The sequence below is a fragment of the Nothobranchius furzeri genome, chromosome 18, assembly GCF_043380555.1.
Source record: "Nothobranchius furzeri strain GRZ-AD chromosome 18, NfurGRZ-RIMD1, whole genome shotgun sequence".
NCBI lineage: Eukaryota > Metazoa > Chordata > Actinopteri > Cyprinodontiformes > Nothobranchiidae > Nothobranchius > Nothobranchius furzeri.
Window position 1 is genome coordinate 22,280,157 of NC_091758.1, and position 14,977 is coordinate 22,295,133.

The window sequence follows — 14,977 nt, forward strand, 5'->3', positions numbered from 1 at the left end:
CCTATGGAGCAAAGCACAGTATGAGCTTTTGAACACCAGATTACAGTACTTTGCAGGATAAGGTATGAAAAAAGTTTCGTTCTTTATTTAATTGACTCGTTTGGTTAATTTTGCAACGTTTTGGCAAAACAAAACCGTAAACAAAGGGTTGTCATTAGAACAAAATAGGGCAAATAGTAGCCTACGTAGATTTTTATGCTTACTTTTTGTATTTTTAATAATCGCTTAGCGTTTTCTATTTATTGACTTCTAAATAATACTCACAATTTTATTATATGCTGTCTTCATCACAGTGGTAGAAATATCAGAGGAGCGCACGTGATCTGTATCCAGGGTATCTAGAGAAAGTCTCGCGTGATGATCATCCGTATCGAGAGGTTGTTGTGAGGAAAAGTGGAAAACCGAATGATTGATGCACATGTAAAACGGCAAGTTAGCTATGTTTCCGTCACAGCTCGCCAGTAATCGTAGGATAACCAACAAAAACCGCAAGTCTTTGGATTGCACCGTACATTCTGGACATTTGTGTGTGGAATAAATGGACTGAAGGGGGCTAGTGATACGGTTAATTATTTGCTAGCTAATTCGGCTAGCCATGCTAACGCTAGCTCGTTAGCTTTGTTTACATCAAATGCGCGCCGGGCGTATTCTGCTCGACAATTCTGCTCGATTTGAGTCCCTATGTTGCATTAGGGATATGCAATATTACAACATAGGATGCAGTTGGATGTTATTGATGTACATTTGAAGTGTATTATGAAAGACTTCGTTTTAAAGCTACGACTTCAAACTGGCTAACAGTAGCTAGCCACCTGCCGAGCTAACCAACGTTGTTCGCGTTATTGATACCGTTTCACCATGTTTGCTGGCTCTTATTGTGTCAGTAATTCTATATCACTCTGCACTGACACACTGCAGTGATACGTTTTTGCTCCGTCAAGCTGTTTTTATTTCTACCGAGCCTCCGGAACTCGAGTGTCTCCTACTTTGTTGCTGCTAGCGGCTGGATATCCCCCCCAGGACTGTGTTTTCCTTGAAGCTGGGGGAGTACACAGCTATGAATCCCGGGAATGCAACCGCTTTGTATGTGTCTGCCAGCCGGGCAGTGCTGCAATGCGATCCGCGGGAACCTCACACTTTTGCCGAGATGTACAGGCAACTACCCTTCTTCCGACAGTCCCTCGCATGTCTTGTTTGTGGTAAGCATCTCGAAATTGTAAAATATAATCCAGCATATATTCAGTGTTGCTTTTTACAGTCTAAATGGCCAAAATGCTTTTATCGTTCCTTCTATGAAGTAGCTGGATTTAAGAATTATACATATTTTTCATATAGACTGAAACGTCTGTGGGCGTGCTTGAGATTGGAGCAGTTTACACCATTTCTCGCGTTCACTACTGTGGTTTCCTTAGCAACGAGGCTGTCCTCTTGACAAGACATATGACTCCTCTGTTGTGCTGCAGAGCCATGCGGTTCCAGTTCATGCTTTATTTACTTGGGCATCCATTCTGACACAGCTTACACTTTAAGACAAACAATACTTTAAAAAGCAACACTTGTGACATAATTAACAAATTTGTAAAAATGTGTTACAGATTTGGTTAGTTCATTCTTTCTGTAGATAAAAAAAATCTGTTTATTTTTTTCATTCTGGCTTTTTCCTGAGATTTCAATTGATATTTTACAGTTTCATTATTTCTAGTATCTGTCCTGATTGTGTTTATTCATATTTTATTGCACCGTGCTCAGGGACCTTGTGTAACTGCGCAATAAATAAACACTTCTTATATTAATTTGTTTTTTCTGGTTGATCAGTGCATAAAAGTCTTAACGTTTTTACAGTGATAAGTGCGTTGAATTACTCATTTTTTAAGTAAACTTAAGCAGTAAAACAGTATTTTAAGTACAGGTATTTAATGTGTTTCTAAAGGGATTTGGTATTTAGGTATGCAAAATGATTGAATGCAGTGGTAAAACCTACTGTGTTTTTGTTCTTACCTGATCAGACATATGGGGCATTTGACTGAATTAAATTACATTGTCATTCACAAAATTGGCCCTTTTGGCAGATCTACAGATTGAGTGATAATTACAATACATGAAATCTGCTTAGTTATTACACCTGTTCAGTCTCATAAAAAAGAGTATATACTTTTTTTTTTTCTTGTTTTAGGCAAGTTACTTCAGGATCCTATTTCCCCGAAACACACTGAGTGTCAACACTACGTCTGCTTGGGCTGTAAAGGTCAAAAGATGCAGATCAGGCCAGCGTGCAGCCGCTGTAAGGACTATTCCTGCTTCCAGGAGAACAAACAGCTCTCTATCCTCGTGCAGTGTTACAGGAAGCTCTGTCTCTATGTTACTCAGTCACCATTGCTCCAGTCAATCAGCAGCCACGGGTCTCCAGAAGTTATGGCTTTGCTCCAAGAGGTGCTGTTGTCCCACCAGGAGGAGGCGATGGACACTGACAACTTGAGCTTGACTCATGAGGATGTGCATGTGTCTCCTCATGAATCCCTTACCCCCACAGAGGCACCTCCTGCTCCTGCAGAGCTCTCAGCTGTTCCTCAGAGCTCCTCCTCAGATCCACCGTGTTTTAATGGACCCCAGGAATGCAACGGAGATGCGCTGGAGGATCTTGAACCTTCTTCCCCTGAGCTGGAAGTATGTGAACTTATAGAAGAGCAGCAGCAGCATTCTAGCTTGGCTATGTCGGATTCTACTTGTGGTGGTTTAGAACTGAGTCTGACCACCGGGCCTTTAACCCCAACAATAGGCACCGTGTGCTCACTCAGGGAGGGGGACTCTTGCAACAGGGATCTGGACGAGGGAGAGGTGTTGCTCCTCAGTGTTGAGGAGGTGTTACAGACATTGGATCACCTTCAGCCAGGTCGAGACTGTCTTCAATCACAGCCTGAAAGGACACACACCCACTCACACATAGCCACAAACAGAGCCCACACTCAAATGTTCCTACAGCTGGATGCAGCACACAACTACACACAAATTCAAACTGGGAGGACTAACACAGTGGCGAGCCACGGTTCTTATTCACAAACATCTTCCTTCGAGCCTTCAACTGTCTATAACCCACCACCAGTCCGCCTTAACCGGAAGCGTTCCCGTTCGGAGAGTGACAGGGAAAAAGTAAACCCCCTTGCTATTGACTCCATCCTGCAGGGCTCCTCAGTGCATTCACACACTCCAGCTCCCTCTCACACACTTCACACAAAACCACCCACACTAACTGTACCAGCCCACACATACTCGTCACTTCCAAATGGCGCACCTCCCAAGCCCTGTCGTCCTGCTCAGAACCACAATAAAGGTGCCAGAAAGCATGTGGATCAGAGTCCTAAGAAACCCCACGCCAAGGCACGCAGCGGTGGAGGCTCCAAGGCAAAGGACCGAAGCAAAGACCAGCAGCAAATTCCAGGCTGCCTGTTAGCTACAGCACCTGGCAGACCTCCATATAAGAAGCCGGTGGAAAAGAAGGGCTGTAAATGTGGCAGGGCGACTCAGAATCCATCGGTTCTGACCTGCAGGGGGCAGCGCTGTCCTTGTTACTCCAATCGCAAGGTGAGCCCATCACTACTTACTGTCTTCATTTGAGTTTGTGAAACCTTAATGTTCAGTAATCAGCGCAGATAGATTTGTTTTTTTAAAATGGTGCTTGCATTTTGCTCTACTGACTTTATACTATTCTTTTTTTATAAATGTAAAACCTTACAAGTGTTTTAAGATGCATTTTATAAAGCTAATTATATTTATTGTAATTCATTTCTTGCTGCCTATCTGATATCTCAGGCATGCTTGGATTGCATCTGTCGAGGTTGCCAGAACTCCTACATGGCTAATGGTGAGAAGAAGCTGGAGGCCTTTGCCGTACCTGAGAAGGCCTTAGAACAGACACGACTCACTCTTGGCATCAACTTGACCAGCATCACAGCAGCTGCAGCGCTCCGCAGCCCGGCATCGACCAGCATCCGCACCAAGACCCTCCTCAATGTTGCCACAGCAACGGGAACTCCCGTGACCACCGCCTTCCTGTCCCCCAGCCCTCCACAAGATCCCAACTATGATGACAGCCTGGAGCTGCTGATTGGATGAGCCACCAGGACTCCAAAAATAGACAGCTGGCTGCTGATTGAATGTGACTGCTGATCATTGTGTCTGTCAGATGACTTGTACCTCCCCTTCTTAGGGGAGGCAGTGTATGGCAGCTATGGGTCAGGCCTGTTCTGTAACCTGCTCTTCTTTGTTGGAAATGCTGAGTAGTGAGACTAGCATGGGTGTGCCAAAGCCTCCTGTATTGTGCCTGTATGCTGGTGTGTTGTGTTGCCAGTCTGTAGTTACTAATACTGTGTTTCTATACTTGAGAGGTGCTTTTTGTGTTCATAGATGACAGACATACTGTAAGAGGCAATAGGAACCCCCAAAAGGTTTTGTTCATGCACAAACACATTCAAGTATGCCTGTGTGGATCTTCTTTTTTGGTGCGTAATTGTTGCATCTGCAGCTTTGTCATTTCATGGTTGCAACATTTTCCGAATGTGAGTATTACTCCCACTTGTGAGAAATGCATTAATGGTATCAGGACAGCCCTTACTAATCCCTCACCCTGTACATGTTCACACTTGTGATTGTGAGTGGTTCTCACAAGACTGTATGCCTTTTTTGTCATCTTTTTATACTTTTCGTCTTGAACTTGACTGATGCAGGCGTCGTTCTTGCAGAAAATTATTGTCAAAGCACTTCCCTGGCTCTGCGTTTGAGTGTGTGAGACTTAATATCTGTGGGGAGGCTCATGGTAAGTTAGTCTGATTGATACGTTGAATTACACTTAAACTCCTCTTGGTTTCCATAGCAATAGCATCAACATGAGCTCCCCAGCTGTCGTGCTCGGTTGTTTACATTTTTCCCATCATAGGTCTTAAAAATACACGTATGCTTTGATAAGATTTTACATGATTGTAAAAATAAACTGAAGCCATACTTTCTCACAAACAACATAATACTATGACCTTTAACCACCACATGTACACACGCACGTTTATGGGCCCAGTTGATCAGAGACTTATTTGAAGGTTACTTTAGATCTGTTATCAGGTTTCTGTGTTTTTCACAATCACATCAAAGCCCTCCAATGATTCCCAAGGCTGTGTGTCGTCTGTTATTGTTTACCGTCTTGGCTGTTGTTTAGACCAGTATTGGTGACCAAAAAGAGCACGGACTAGGGTTGACCACACAAACACCTTGGCTCTCCGCTCAAACCAGGAAAATAGCAGGTGAACTAGAACACATTTAATTATGACTTCTCTTCCTGTGTGTGTGTATGTATGTATGCTTAAAAAAGTGTATATTTTGTTTGGGCATTACTTGAACCCTGATTTTTGATCTTTTCTAATGTAAAAATGTTTTGTTTGAGGAGTGACGGTTATCGCTGAAACATTCACTGCCATATTATGAAGACATGTAATACAACATGAAATAAAAGAGTTTTTTACTTTTTCACCTTTGTGTGTTCATGTGTGCTGAGGAGAGATTTTCTCACGTTTCATTTTTATGAATAACAAAATGGCCACAGACTCTGGATGTGGGGGTCCCAGGTTTCCAAAAGGGGGGCTGGAGACACAACTGGATAAATATATTTTATTTAGTGCACAGGCAAGTACAAATCTGGAATGTAATGCTTACTGAAACAATGGAAACACCTGCACAGTATATCGCTGCCACAGTTCCACCCTGAGAAAATAAATGAAATTTGTACATTCACAAAATCACATAGAGAATGATAAAATACCAAGTAACTGTGGGACCATTTAGGTTTTGTGCTTTTTACTTAAAAATACTGTAGGTACACAATTCATGCCTATGATGTCAGTGATTCCCCCTCAGAGCTCTGGAAACTCGACAGTCAACATGCCTTCATTCAAGACTCTAAAAAAGTTAATTTAACCCTTTAGTACTTTAAGCAGTTTGGAAGCTTGCAAACACTGATGATGCAAACTTGAGCTATGACATGCTTTTATGCTCATTTAGCATCACTTAAACCAGGGGTGTCCAAAACTTTCAAGAGAAGAGCGAAATTTGGCAAGACAGTAGTCCTCACGGGCCACAAAAACATGATTTATTTCCTTAATAAACAATGCAATTGTTTTATTATGTAGATATTTCACTTTTACTCCTCAAAATAGGTCCCAGTAAACATATTAGTGAAACACTGAACATAAAAATGTAGCTCTACATCCACAGCCTGCTGGAGAGACTAAATTCATGAGTCTAGAAATGCAGTTGGGAGCTGCACAAAACCCCTTCGAGGGCCAGAAATGGCCCCTGACCTGCACTTTGGACACGCCCGATTTAAACACTTTATTACCTGGGAATGGCAACTTGGCTCGGACTGTTTCACATGCAGTCAATACAAATCACTGCTCTCAATAGAAAGCAACCTTATATCACAGTCCTGCAGCAGCATGGTCCGTAAGACGCTTTTTAAACACTTCTTTTAACATCTGGTCTTATCTTCAGACAGCTGCTTGTGCTGTCATCAAAGCCCTGATTTTTTGGTTAACCTCGTGTCCATTTCACTTTTTTCCTTTATCCCACTAGGAAAGCCCCAAAGTAGCTTGCCCTCCCGTCCATCTCCGTGGTGCTAGCGTTGCTAACGGTGACAAAAAGGCGGTCGGCAGGCTGAAGGAAGGCGGTGCCGGCCTGATGCAGAGAGAAGAGGCCTGGCTCCTGACCTCTGGGCCAGCAGACACTCCGGGATGATTTCATCAGCAAGATAGGTCCCGTGTAGGAGCTCATCTGCACAAAAACAGGAACAGAATTCTTCATTATAATCAATCATCTTCACCATTGTTTTTTTTTTAAGTAAAACGCCTCACCTTTTTGTATATGTACTGGACCAGTTCTGCTCCCTCGTCTTCTGACCCGTCCTCCTCTGTCTCCCCCATAGAAGGGAGTCTGAAGTAGGTCTGGGCATAGATGTAGTAGAGGCCTGCTTTGGGCACCAGCAACTCACCTCCTTTCAGCTCCATGTTCTGCAGGAAGGACAGACCTCTCTGGCCCTCCCATGATAAGATACGCTCCCCAAAGTACCCCCTGCTGTTCCACGAGCCTGGAACGATCAGAAACATCCAAAAGTTCAAAGTCATTACAATCTTAAGTCCTTGATGTGCAGTTGCACCATGTTTCCAAGCATGAACGTAGCTTTTGGGGGGGGACAGAAGGAACATGCCCCCCCACACACACTTTTTCCAAAGTAAATTTTACTCTATATTAAATAGACACTGATTGAGCGCTAGGACCAAGCAGAAAACAACCGCTTGTGCTGAAGCCTGTTTTCCATCAGAACCGTCCATAAGCACATCTATTGGCTCTGCTGGTACTTGCTAACGTGTGATCGGTCATTCCTGCCACCTGTGCACTGGACAGTTCTGCATTCCTGACATTGCATAGAAGAGCCTCTAGGCTGCGGTTTTACACAAATTTTTTGGTTCTCATGCCGGTTGTGTCCCCCCACTTCTAAAATCAAAACTACGTCCATGTTTCCAAGTTTGTTTCTGTCAAAGAAACTCAGGGAAAAAATTGACAACCTTTTTAATTGGTCTTTTTCATTTGCATTACTTGGTTCTTTTAAAACGCAGAAAAAGAGTTGTTCTTTACCTTGTTTTGCTAACGTTTCGGCTAATTACTATAGCCACCATCAGAGTTTTGCTGATGATGGTGGCATCACTTCCTTCTCTGTGGGATTTTTTAATTGACTCCACTTTTTTGTCCTGCTGATATCTTGTCTTTTGCGTGTACTAGTCTTTTTCTAACTGCTACATATGTTTTTGTTGGTGTGTGTGGTTATTTTTATTTTTTTGATTGTTGCTATTGTTTTTTCTGTTATGCCTTTGATGTAAGGAAAAGTTATCACTGGTTCTTGTCTTTGTGGATTTTTGGTCCTTTAGTTGTTCTTTGCCACAGCTCTGAGGATGGCTATAGAAATTAGCTGAAACATTAGCAAAACAAGATGTTTTTAAAAAGAACCAAGTAATGCAAGTTGACAAAATACACAGAATTAATGTACAGAAGATGTCTTTAATGTTTTTACAATGACCTCCTTCTGTCTGCTGTTTCAGGGAATTCTGCTGATTTGATCTTCTTGGACCCGAGTGCTGCTTTTGATACCATTGATCATGACATCCTCTTATCTTTACTCGAACACTATGTAGGTGTTAAAAGACGTGCCTTTCTGTGGATTAAACTCTAAACCTGGCAGAGATAACTTTCTCCGTACAGCTAGACCAGTATTCCTCAGCATCAGGACAAATGACATGTGGAGTTCCTCAGGGTCCCATTCTGGGCCCTCTCCTGTTCTCGTTAAAATTGGTGCTATTAGTGTATTTCCACATTTATTTTTCCATTACAGTTAAACCAATGACAGCTTAAATGACACGAAAATGTGGATGAACTCAAACTTTCTGTGTCTTAACAAAAATAAAACAGATGTCAACCTGTTTGATATGAAGGAGGCTTTGGACCCTGACAGCACTCCCGGCTCCTGTGCACCAATCAGTCGATCTTCTGTGAGAAACCTTGGGCTCACTTTGGACTCAAATCAGTTCAGTTGTCCAAGTCAGTTTCTTTCAGCTCAGACTTTTAGCTTAAGTAAAGACCTATTCCCTTCATACTTCCCATCACAACACGCCTTGACTACTTCCTCATGTAAGGGTTTAAATAAGTCCTCCCTCCACCATCTACATCTACAGTGGTGTTGTTTCTTCCCACTGGCTCTCTGTCCAGTATAGGATCAACTTCAAGCTCTTATTGTTTGTATTCAAGGCTCTTCACGGTCTGGCCCAATCTTATCTCCATGACCTACTACTCGTCCGCTCTCCTTCTAGAAGCCTGAGGTCAAACAACCAGATCCTCTTAGCCATTCCCAGATCCAGATGAAAGAGCAGAGTTGACCATTCATTTGCGATTGCTGGCTCTGGAACAACCTACCTCTCCACATTAGAAGGCAGCAGCATGTCTGCAGGTCTTGACAGACACAGGTATGAGCAGGTAACTTAATCCAAAAGCAAAATGCCCAGAAGCTAATTCCTTACTTGTTGCTCCATAAAGATTAGGTGCTAAAATAAAGAAACGTACATCTCATACAGCTTTTTGTAGTTTATACTAAACATTTTGCCTCCAGCTAAATGAAACCATTCTCACTCTCTGCTGCTGGATCCTTGGTGGACAAGGCCACGCCGGTCACATGGGCCGCAACTTTAGGAAGTGGGACCCCTCGGACCAAGATTGGCAGCACCCCTGTCAGCTTATCTGTGTGATTACAAACACATCGAGGGGAAAGAACAGTAAAGCTCACCAGAGGGCCTTTTCTGTGGTAAAAGTCATACATAAGCTCACTACTCATCAATGGAGGAATTGTTCTCACTTCTCATAGCGGTGGATATCTCCCTCTGGAATCTGTCAGCAATCTTCTGGTTGGAAAACACAGAAAGAGGCAGAGGAAACAGCAAGTGAACAGGCTGATATGTTATCTACTATGCTGAAAACAATGAGATTTCAACTAAGTTAATTAATCAACATTTGTTTATCAATCAGGAATCGACCAGTTGTCGGTCTTGTTTTTAAATATGTCAGCGTTTTGGTCAGAACTAGATTCCCCAGTTGTTATCATCAATCTACAAACGGAGTTTTAGGACTGCACAAATAATAATAAAAGTAGGAATAAATCCTGTCTAAGATCATTAAAACAAAGTGAGTCAAAACCTTCTCTATGTGGCGGTGCAGCTGCTGTGTGACCTGCCAGCACGGGTCACTTTTTCTGTCCTCGGCTGGTGAATCCTCGACCTCCGACTCCAGCTTTGCGTTTATCAGACAGGACACACTGCTCCGGGAAAAGTTTTCCTGCATCTGTCAATATGCAAAAGACAAAAAATAAAAAAAATTTAAAAATACAAAGTTATACTAGTTTGTAAATAATAAAAGAAAAGCATATCTGGATCTAATCAAACCAGTTTATCTATAATGTTAGAATACAAACACCATACAAATCAGTTTTAATTGTTGACACTGCACGAAAATTTGTCACTCTCCTAAACATTTATATATATTATGAATTTAGATTTAGGTAAAAGTGTTTTCCTTGATCATTTTCAATTGTTTGATTCTTAATAATTAGCAAATAAAAGTAAAAATAAAAAAGTTAAGCAATAAAATTTAAGCAAATGAAATAACGAGTTGTAGAAACATTGAGTTAGGCAGGTGAGAACAGCTAAAAAAACTGAGCTGAGCGTCTAGATTTTTCCCTGGAATTTTCTTGGAATTTCTGAGATTATTAATTTCTTTGGAAGCAGCCTCTTTTAAAGTTGTGTTGGCTTTTATAAGACAGCTAACATGCAACAGGTTGCCACTTCTTTAGAAAAAGCAACAAGCCTGCAGCTGCCTGTAAAAACAGACACGGTTGGAATTAATAGGCAATTATCCCTTAAGTGGTCCCAGGTGTGATTGGCAGTGGGCGGGGCTTGTTCAGTCTTAGCTCAAACACCTGAGAGTTAGCGTCTTTGAGGAGCTATCTGAGACTTGTCACGTTCACTTTAGACGTTTTGAAAAGTGAGAATGTGCAGCTTTTTATGTGTCACTTCCTCCTTTTGTTACCTTATCTACTCGCTCCACCGCCTCCTATATTGTCCTGCCTTAAGCAGAAATTCCCGAGGGACATGAACACGTCTCACTATTTTTCTCGGGCCGTAATTGAATAAAAAACAATATGTGGCGCGTTCGTGGACGCCACGACGTTAAGCTTTTTAATGGCGCTTTCTGTGGATAATAGGTTACCATTTAATGTTCAGACGACTTGAAGCTGTGTCTCTTTAAAACGCCTCATGGACTCGAAGCCAAAGTCAAACGCATGCTTACCGTGTTCAGGACTTTGTTGAAGTACATGAAACTCACGGCGACCGCGACGGTCTGCAGGAGGACAGCGGCGAGCATAATGAGACCGAGGCACTGGAGGGAAACAGAAATGGCCATACCAGAGGGGTTTGTGTCCGGACGAGGGGTCAAAAATAATCCCAACCAGTGAGCAGGACAAGTCAGATGAAAGATTCTGTTTCTGCTGGGAAGCATGAAGCTACACAGAGCTGTAGCTTGTAGGTGGAGCAGAGAGGAGGAATGAAGGGCTTCAACTTCCTCAAGATGTCACTGTTATTAAGCAGGAACTACAGGAGCATTAATGCTTCTGCTGCTCAGAGGATTAAACAAATCTGTTAGATAAAAAAAATCTAGAAATTAAACAAAAATATTTTTAAAATTTCTGACAAACTTGAAGGTTTTTCAATTATGTTTTGATCAAAAACTGATTCCTAAAATATTCTAACTATAATAGAAATAGTCACAACCAACAATAATGTCAATAATGTTTAACTTTTCTTAATCTGTGTTGGGAATAAATCTTTAAAGACACCAGGCCAAATGTCACATGCCATGTTCATCTCTATAAAATAATTTTAACTCTTTAACTATTTCTTTTTGGGTTTAAAGGTTAAAAAGTCACGGTGAAGTCCGTTAATAATTAGCAAACGCCATAAAAAGTTGACTCTAGTTAAAGGATGACCCATCATCCTGACATGTGTTTTTAAGTGTCTCATCATCACAAGCTGTGAAGAAATATTTTCCTCCTTACAGAGTTTTTCCCATATAATTTTGATTTTTAAATCACACAAACTCTCAAGCTATCATTACACTTATTAAGGGATAGAAGTTACACAAACCAACCTGTCCCTGTTTGAAAAAGGTAACTGGCCCAAAAAACGTCATTGGTTGTGACACTCTTGGCAGCAACAACTATGATCGAGTGTTTAAGACATCTGCTAACACGTTTGTCACATCACCGGAGGAGTTTTGTCTTACTCTTCCTGAATTCAGCCACATTGGAGGGTTTCCAATGACATTCTCATTTTCTGCTGAAGTGTAGAATTCATGGTTCCCTCAGTTATAACAAGTGGTCCAGGTCTTGAAGCAGCAAAGCAGCCCCAGACCATCACACTACCACCACCATGTTTGACTGTTAGTGATGTTCCTTACCTTGTGAGGCCTGCAGAACCATAGATATGTATATAAACATATGTTTGTATATGTTTAACAAGGGCGTCAATACTTTTCCGCGCCAGATTGGTTTCAGTAATTGTTCTTAACTTAAATGGATTTAACAATCAAAAATCAGTATGTATGTGTATTTATTTATGTGTGTGTGTGTGTGTGTGTGTGTGTGTGTGTGTGTGTGTGTGTGTGTGTGTGTGTGTGTGTGTGTGTGTGTGTGTGTGTGTGTGTGTGTGTGTGTGTGTGAGTGTGTTTATGTATGTATCTGGGCAGAAAAACCGAGAGTTTGAGCAGGTAGTTGTGAAACAGATAAATACAAGTTTCTTTTTTCCCTGCTTCCTCCTATTGTGAGGTGATCTGCATGAGTTCACTTTCATTTTTTACCAAATGAGCTGTGATTGTTATGGCTGCGGTGTTGTGTTTGTCACATGGGAGTCATTCAGTTCACAGAAGTGAACCATGAGTGATTCCTGGAGGTTCCTGGGCTTTCATTCTGTCACCTTTAACCCCTGTTCCATTGTTGATGTGAGGAAATGGGAGTGGAACCCCTCCTGGATGTGGAGGGCCGAACCAACAATCCAAACTTGTGTTAAAGCATTTACACTGACTTAACGCTCAGTCATCAATGCGCTGCACTAAAGAGACTCAAAGGAACAGACCAACATCAGTATCACTCACTCACAAGCTTTCTCAAGAAAAACATTTAGGTGACTATAGCAGAACTTGTTTCTGAGCGGAAGAAGTGGCAAGAGTCTCCTGAGTTCCCTGAAGGAAATCAGTTCCCAGGCTTGTTACAGATGGCGAATGAAACAGGTAAGTGATACTCTACGGCTTTCTGGCCTCAGGCGAGAAAGATGACACGATGAGAGACGTGCACGCCTAGCGCCCCGGTGGAAAATAAAAATTAAAAGTACTTTAAAATCAATCTATTCATGTCTGATTCATCTGTTATGTGGAGTCAGTCAGCTGCTGATCTTGAACGATCACACACACACATAAACACACACAAAGCAGGATTTAAATACCTTAATATTTATGGAATTTGAACATTTCATTGATAACTGTGAGAAATAAAGGTATTGTCTGAGATCTTTGTCTCTACGTTAGTCTCCAAAGGCAGGTAAAGATTTCCAGCTGCTTCGCTCTGCATAGAGAATAAATATGTGTTGAAGCAGTTTGGTGTCTGAAGCACAGTTTGTTCCATGCAAAATAAAACAAAAAAAGTTCCTTTTGAATGAAGAATAGAATTAAATGGAGCACTTTGGGTAAAACTCAGGGTGTTCAGCCAGTGGCTGCTGCCTTTGATCGAAGGATGCTTAGAAGGGATTAAAGATTTCACTTTTTGAGCATTTGTTATGATGCGTAACCATGGCAACACACTGGTTTACAATCGGGAGCAGCTGATTAACATTGGAAAGGCTGAAATAATACCTCAACTGAAGCCACAAAGAGCTAAAACGCAAGAAGCGTGGGTGCAGAGTGGGAGAAAACGGAGACAGAGAAAGAGGAAATTCAAATCATCTCTTCCATTGATCATAATGGGCAATGTGAGATCACTGGTCAACAAGATGGATGAACTCCAAGCCCTTTCAAGGACTCAGCCAGAGTATCGGCAGTGCAGTGTTATGTGTTTCACTGAGACGTGGCTGCAGGACCATATCCCCGACTCCAGCATCTCTCTGCCAGGATTACTGACTGTACGAGCAGACAGAGATCTGAAGAGGAGCGGGAAAAGAAAAGGAGGTGGAGTGGCAGTGCTTGTCAACAACAGAAGGTGCCATACAGGTCATGTGTCAGTGAAATGTCATCTCTGCAGCCAAATGTAGAACTCTTGGCAGTAAGTTGTCGGCCATATTATTTTCCAAGAGAGTTCACCAGTGTTGTCTTGGCAACCGTTTATATTCCACCTTCAGCCATTGCTGAAAATGCATGTGATGCCATCAGTTCCGTTGTCGCTAAGCTACAAACCCAGCATCCCAATACATTTGTGGCTATATCTGGTGATTTTAATCATGCCTTGCTCTCTTCTACACTTCCAACATTTCAACAGTTTGTCAGCTGCTCCACCAGAGAAAACAAGACATTGGATTTGTGTTATGCAAATGTAAAGAATGCATACATGTCCAAAACAAGACCTCCTCTGTGACAATCAGATCACAATCTTGTTTTTATCTGCTCAGAATACAAACCACTTGTTCAGAGGCAACCTGTGACAAGAAGAACTGTGAGAAAATGGTCACAGGATGATGAAGAAGCCCTGCAGGGTTGTTTTGAGACCACAGATTGGATGACTCTCTGCCAAGGATATGAAGAGGACATCAATGCCATGACTGGATGTGTAACTGACTATATAAACTTCTGTGTGGACAATATCATACCCACCAGAACAGTGAGATGCTTCGCTAATAACAAACCCTGGATCACCAGTGAACTGAAGAATCTGCTAAATGAGAAAAAAAGAGCCTTCAAGGAGGGAGACAGGGAATTATTGAGGAGAATACAGAAGCAACTGAAGATCAAGATCAGAGACAGCAAAGAGGCATACAGGAAGAAGCTGGAGAACAAACTACAGAGGAACAATATCAGAGATGTCTGGTCAGGGATGGAGAAGATCACAGGCTTCAAGCAGAGGAAGGATTGCACAGATGGCAGCCTGGACACAGCTAATGAACTGAACAAGATCTTCAATAGGTTCAGTTCAGGAACAAACCCAGCATCCTGTCCCCAGCCAATCAGACATCCCATCCTTCTTTGATCCAACATTTTCCTGTCACACGCCAGCTCTTTTGTCCTCTAACACAGTCATGGACTCTTCTGATTCTATAAATCTGTCTTCAACCAAGTCAGGAGATGCTGCTGCCCCATTTACCTC

The 14,977-nt window shown here is 42.1% G+C and overlaps 2 protein-coding genes across 3 annotated transcripts; one reads left to right on the forward strand and one right to left on the reverse strand.

Annotated features, from left to right (window-relative positions):
- The first annotated feature begins 831 nt into the window (after window positions 1–831).
- Window positions 832–4,333, forward strand: msl2a (MSL complex subunit 2a). Its single transcript, XM_015969627.3, has 3 exons — window positions 832–1,199; window positions 2,174–3,579; window positions 3,808–4,333. The coding sequence occupies exons 1-3, from the start codon at window positions 1,058–1,060 to the stop codon at window positions 4,108–4,110; spliced, it is 1,851 nt and encodes a 616-aa protein (XP_015825113.3). The 5' UTR covers window positions 832–1,057; the 3' UTR covers window positions 4,111–4,333.
- A 1,786-nt stretch (window positions 4,334–6,119) lies between these two features.
- On the reverse strand, window positions 6,120–11,193 carry LOC107392066 (TNF superfamily member 10). Of its 2 annotated transcripts, none has more exons than XM_015969630.3 (6): window positions 10,924–11,193; window positions 9,775–9,918; window positions 9,437–9,479; window positions 9,214–9,321; window positions 6,891–7,123; window positions 6,120–6,810 (listed from the first exon to the last, which is right to left on the reverse strand). In XM_015969630.3, exons 1-6 carry the CDS (start codon window positions 11,131–11,133, stop codon window positions 6,601–6,603), a joined length of 948 nt encoding a protein of 315 aa, XP_015825116.3. In that variant the 5' UTR covers window positions 11,134–11,193; the 3' UTR covers window positions 6,120–6,600. The 2 variants fall into 2 exon arrangements, with proteins under 2 accessions (XP_015825116.3, XP_015825115.3); XM_015969629.3 differs by having other exon boundaries at window positions 9,437–9,482; window positions 10,924–11,192.
- Window positions 11,194–14,977: the final 3,784 nt, after the last annotated feature.

What these genes read in the sequence shown, in the direction of transcription:
- LOC107392066 (XM_015969629.3), bottom strand. Translation starts at nt 11,133, where the DNA reads ATGCTTCCCAGCAGAAACAGAATCTTTCATCTGACTTGTCCTGCTCAC. An exon ending in CAAGGATCCAGCAGCAGAGA is followed by an intron (nt 7,124 to 9,213) that starts GTGAGAATGGTT and finishes TGATCGTTCCAG; the next exon opens with GCTCGTGGAACAGCAGGGGG. An exon ending in TCCAGTACATATACAAAAAG is followed by an intron (nt 6,811 to 6,890) that starts GTGAGGCGTTTT and finishes GTTTTTGTGCAG; the next exon opens with ATGAGCTCCTACACGGGACC.
- msl2a (XM_015969627.3), top strand. Translation starts at nt 1,058, where the DNA reads ATGAATCCCGGGAATGCAACCGCTTTGTATGTGTCTGCCAGCCGGGCA. An exon ending in CCTCGCATGTCTTGTTTGTG is followed by an intron (nt 1,200 to 2,173) that starts GTAAGCATCTCG and finishes TTCTTGTTTTAG; the next exon opens with GCAAGTTACTTCAGGATCCT. An exon ending in CTTGTTACTCCAATCGCAAG is followed by an intron (nt 3,580 to 3,807) that starts GTGAGCCCATCA and finishes CTGATATCTCAG; the next exon opens with GCATGCTTGGATTGCATCTG.